We start from the raw sequence: 4,595 nt of genomic DNA on the forward strand, positions 1-4,595 counted from the left end.
AGATCCTCTGCTGCCGGCTTTTTAAATACAAACTACTCTAATAAGAAAATTGGCAGCTCAGCCTTTTTTAACTATGCACCAAAATTATGGAACTCACTACCTAAGGATATAAGAGATACAAGCTCTGTGAACATTTTCAAACGACAATTGAAAACTTATTTATTCAACATTGCTTTCAACTGACTGTCACTATTCCCTGGTTTTTATCCCCATCCTTCACATTTTTTATCTGCTTCCATGCATTCCGCTGTTTTACTTTTATCTTTTACATATTATATTGTTCTTGGTTTCATTGTGCAGGATTTGCACTTGGTTTTTTTTGTTTGTTTTTTAATTGTATTTGTCTGTTTTCATTTTTCTTGTAAAGCACTTTGAGCTACACCTCCCTGTATGAAAGGTGCTATATAAATAAAGTTTATTATTATTATTATTATTATTAATCTGTGTAATGGCTAGGGATGAGCTCAATTAGATGTCTAAACGATTAAACGTCCGCTCCCTCTAGTGGGCACCAGAAATATTAGTCGGTTAAACCTATTAGTGTTTTATTCATGTACAAGGCCGCTTAACTGTCATGCAGCCGTCCGCCACTAGTGGGTGCTACAGAGCTGTCAGACAGCAGTCCCCCTCCCCGTGGTAATGCTCCAGTAGACTGGAGTTTTAAAACAGCACAGTGGGAAACTGGAGAGATGTCCTCTCACAAAATCAGCGGGGTTTTGCAGTACTTTGTTCAAGAAAATAAATTCAGCAGCAATTAATCTTTTTTGAGATGTTCTATTAATGTTAACTTTAAGGGAGTTTTTGTCAGATAATGTGCATTTCATCTGAAATTTAATTATAGTTTAGATGTTGTTTTATAAACTTTAAAGTGAATTGCTGTCATTTCTGTCGGAAAATCTGCAAGGTTCATTGCGCCTCACATTTCAGAGGCAATTTATTTATTTTAGATGTTATTTTAGTGGTTAACTTTTGACTGAGTTACTGTCATTTCACATTCATACCACATGGCGCGTATTTCAGTGGCTTTTAAAATCCGACATGGTTGTTGATGATTGTGATTAAAGGTTTCAAAGGGCTCTAAATGCAAACAATATTTTTTGGGACAATGTTTCAAATACTTAAAAATAAATTTTGCTAAATTTTGACTGTTTTTTTTTTTGTTTGTTTGTTTTTTTTTACCTTTTTTAGACTATTCAATTCAATTCAATTCAATTTTATTTATAAAGCCCAATATCACAAATCACAATTTGCCTCACAGGGCTTTACAGCATACAACATCCCTCTGTCCTTATGACCCTCGCAGCGGATAAGGAAAAACTCCCCAAAAAAACCCCTTTAACGGGGAAAAAAAACGGTAGAAACCTCAGGAAGAGCAACTGAGGAGGGATCCCTCTTCCAGGACGGACAGACGTGCAATAGATGTCATACAGAAAACTGTACGAGACTGTAAGACTAGTCGACTAGTCTTAATTAAAATCTTCATTTAGTCGACAGGGAAATTATTTGCCAGGAACATCACTAATAATGGCAACAACAGAGAGTTTGCTAATCCGGCAGAGGTTTCTCACTGGGCTGGCTGAATTTGAGTTGTTATACGCGCAGCTGGACGTCTGTCCCTCAGACCATTCATAATTTCCTGCTTTCTCGTTTTGCCGTTCTTTATCTTGAAATGGCTAGGACCTCACATTACTTATGGATTACCAAAATGAAAGCCGTAACTTCTTTCCAATCTCCATATTTGAATTATATCAATTCAAACATTAATAATTGATTTTGATACTTAAGTGAATTGATTTTTAGTATATATTCCATATTACAAATACATTGTTGCTCTGTTAGCCAGATAGGCTAACTCAAGACAACAGTCAGGAAGTAAGGCATTCAGCTAACTTTTATCACTACTTCTACAACTGGTAGCCCAGTAAAGCACATGAACACAAGAATTTTTATAAGAATGAAATGCCCCATGCCAGACACTGGCACTTCTAATGGCTTTGATCACTTTATAACTGTATTAGCTTCATGATACCTTAGTTACACTGAACTTCATTTCATACAAAACTTCTGCTGTGTGTTATGTCATGACCTTTCCATTCTTCACATGACATCTATCACATAAATATCACATGATGGTCTTCGGTATGTTGTCCACAGCACTGTTCAGATTAGTCACCTAACTTGAACAGTAATCTTTACCGTCACCCCATCCTGTCAGACTGAACTTCCCTCCAACTATCGTTCTCTAGAGACTGCTGCTCAGCGGAAGATCATCGCCTTGCTGGTGGAGATCAAAGAGGAGCAGCGGAGGCAGTGGGCTGTGTTGAGGGATCTTCAAGCCCGACTGCAAGGTCAAACCAGCTGCGAGGAAGAGGATGTGGAGGCTCTGGACATGGATATCCCCCTGAGGACCCTCGAGCAGCTGGATGACGTGGAGAGACAGCTAGATGATGCAGGAGTACAGAAGAGAATGGTGGTTAAAATACTGCAGTTTATGTGTCATGTGATGCTTAGTGCTCTGAGTACCTTAAATTGTTTGCTGTGTGAATGCTCAGTATCTGATTCTGAGAATATGTTTTTGATGCCTTGTCCAATTTCAAGGTGTCTTACCTGTCACGGATGGGCGGGGCTACAATTGACGATGCAGTGAGACGTCTTATGCAGGCTGTGCTTTCATTCGCTGTGGGTTCTGAGCTTAACTGGGTGGGCCGCGGACAAAAGAGAAGTTTTGGGAAGACTCGCCTCCAAGGGGTTCTTTTCCGTAAGTAACGTGATAAACTCTATTGATCCCTCACAGGGAGAATGAAATGTCATACATATACTGTAGGTCTGTAAGCTTAAAGCATAAGTCTGGTAATATTCTCTGTTTTATATTGTTAACATATTCAATGAAATACTTATTAATACTGATTTTCTAGTGACCCTGCTAGCAAGTACTGGATTTGTATCCAAAGCCTGATATATCTTATTCCTTTGTGCCATAGAGCTCCATAAAAAACAGTAATGAGCCAGACTGTTGCACTGTGCGACATGTTCATTCACTACCTTGAACAAACACACCGTGGTATTTTGTGATAAAATTCCACATACACAGTGCCGGCCCGTGGCATATAATAGGTAGTATTGACAAATGTTAAGGGCGCTGTCATCCATAGGGGGCGCCACAAATGGGGGAAGAAAAAAAAATCACACTTACCTCTTACTATTTTTTACTAATACTATTACTACTATTATTTTGAATTACTACACAAGGCCATAACATAACTACATAGCAAAGCCTACAGGCCCTTTTTCTGGGTTCCTGCTGCCCCCCGGCCCCCTTCTTCAGCTTGTTACACTTTACCTGCTCTCTGGGGTAGATGGGTGAGTTATCTGATGTCCCGTGAACCCTGAAATAAACTGTATCGCTATCATGTCAAAATGACAAAAACTCTCTGGTGCCCACTAAACTACCCATGCACTGCTGAGAGGAGTGGATGTGAGGAGACAGAACATGGAAAAAATTAAAACCAAACCAACAAATTCGTGTTGAAATCAGCAGGAGCAGAGCTAGTTATTATTTCCTCTAAGCAGCTGGTGGCTGCAACGAACAGCTCACAGAGGTTGCATTGATTTACATTGTGAAGCGTTATTCAGTAAAAAGTAGTATTGGGTGAACGTACGTAACATATAATGTTCTCATGAGGTGTTCAATGTAGTCTTATAAAATGTAGCTTTTGATGAGAAACCTGAATAAATACAGCTGTTTGAAGGAGGAATTTATTAATGTTTTCACAGCACTATACAACAGATATTAAAGAGGGAATTATATGATAGTAAAAAGGCTTTTTGCTTATATTTTTAAGGATGTTTTTCACAGGAAAGAAGTGTACATTTCTGTTTTTCCCTGGCACAAAAGAAGAATAAAAAACAACAAAAAACAAAAGAAACACCAATATAAAAACACTGGCATCAGCTATTGGCCAAATTGTTATTTTAGAAGTTGGTATCACTATCGGCCAGGAATTTAAAAATGCATCCCGAGTTCAATTAGAAAGCTAATTTATACATTATTATTTCATAATGTCAAATATTACTTTATTGTTTATTCTTCTGAACGAGTTAATTATTATTTTTTTTATTGATTATTGAATTATATGATTACTATAACACATTCAAAATGTTACTGAAAGCAGATTGGCAAATATTTTTATCTTATTTTTTGTTGTAAACTAGGTCGTTTATTTGCAATTTAGTAATAAAAGTGCAGTACTTTGACTGTTAGTACCGCCTGCTGCCTCAAATACTCCACGTCTGAAAATAGACCCCAACAAATGCAATATTTTCAATTGATCATCTTCCTCCATTGTCGAAAACAAGGTGCTGAGCGGAAAAAAAAGTCCAAAAAAGTTAATAACTTAAAAATTATGGCAAAAAGGTAGTTTCTTGCAACCCTAGAATTCAGATAAAAATATTCACAAATGAGAAAACACTTCTGGTTGCTGATAAGTAGTGTTTAACTTTTGATTTAACACTAAAAATTAAAACCCTCGGCGCGCACTGCAGCGCAAGCAGACAGATGCACGACTCAGAGCAGCATGTGTCACTGACACCAGACT

At 37.7% G+C, this 4,595-nt stretch overlaps 1 protein-coding gene across 1 annotated transcript in view; it reads left to right on the forward strand.

Moving 5' to 3' along the window:
• The window catches only part of si:dkey-187a12.4 (uncharacterized), a 13,045-nt gene that overhangs the window by 5,933 nt on the left and 2,517 nt on the right, over positions 1-4,595 (forward strand). The window contains exons 2-3 of the mRNA XM_050070963.1: positions 2,247-2,470; positions 2,599-2,758. Of these exons, the coding sequence (XP_049926920.1) occupies positions 2,247-2,470; positions 2,599-2,758 (384 nt within the window). The remainder of the gene's footprint in view (positions 1-2,246; positions 2,471-2,598; positions 2,759-4,595) is intronic.

This window comes from Epinephelus moara, chromosome 19 (assembly GCF_006386435.1).
Source record: "Epinephelus moara isolate mb chromosome 19, YSFRI_EMoa_1.0, whole genome shotgun sequence".
NCBI classification, from domain to species: Eukaryota; Metazoa; Chordata; class Actinopteri; order Perciformes; family Serranidae; genus Epinephelus; species Epinephelus moara.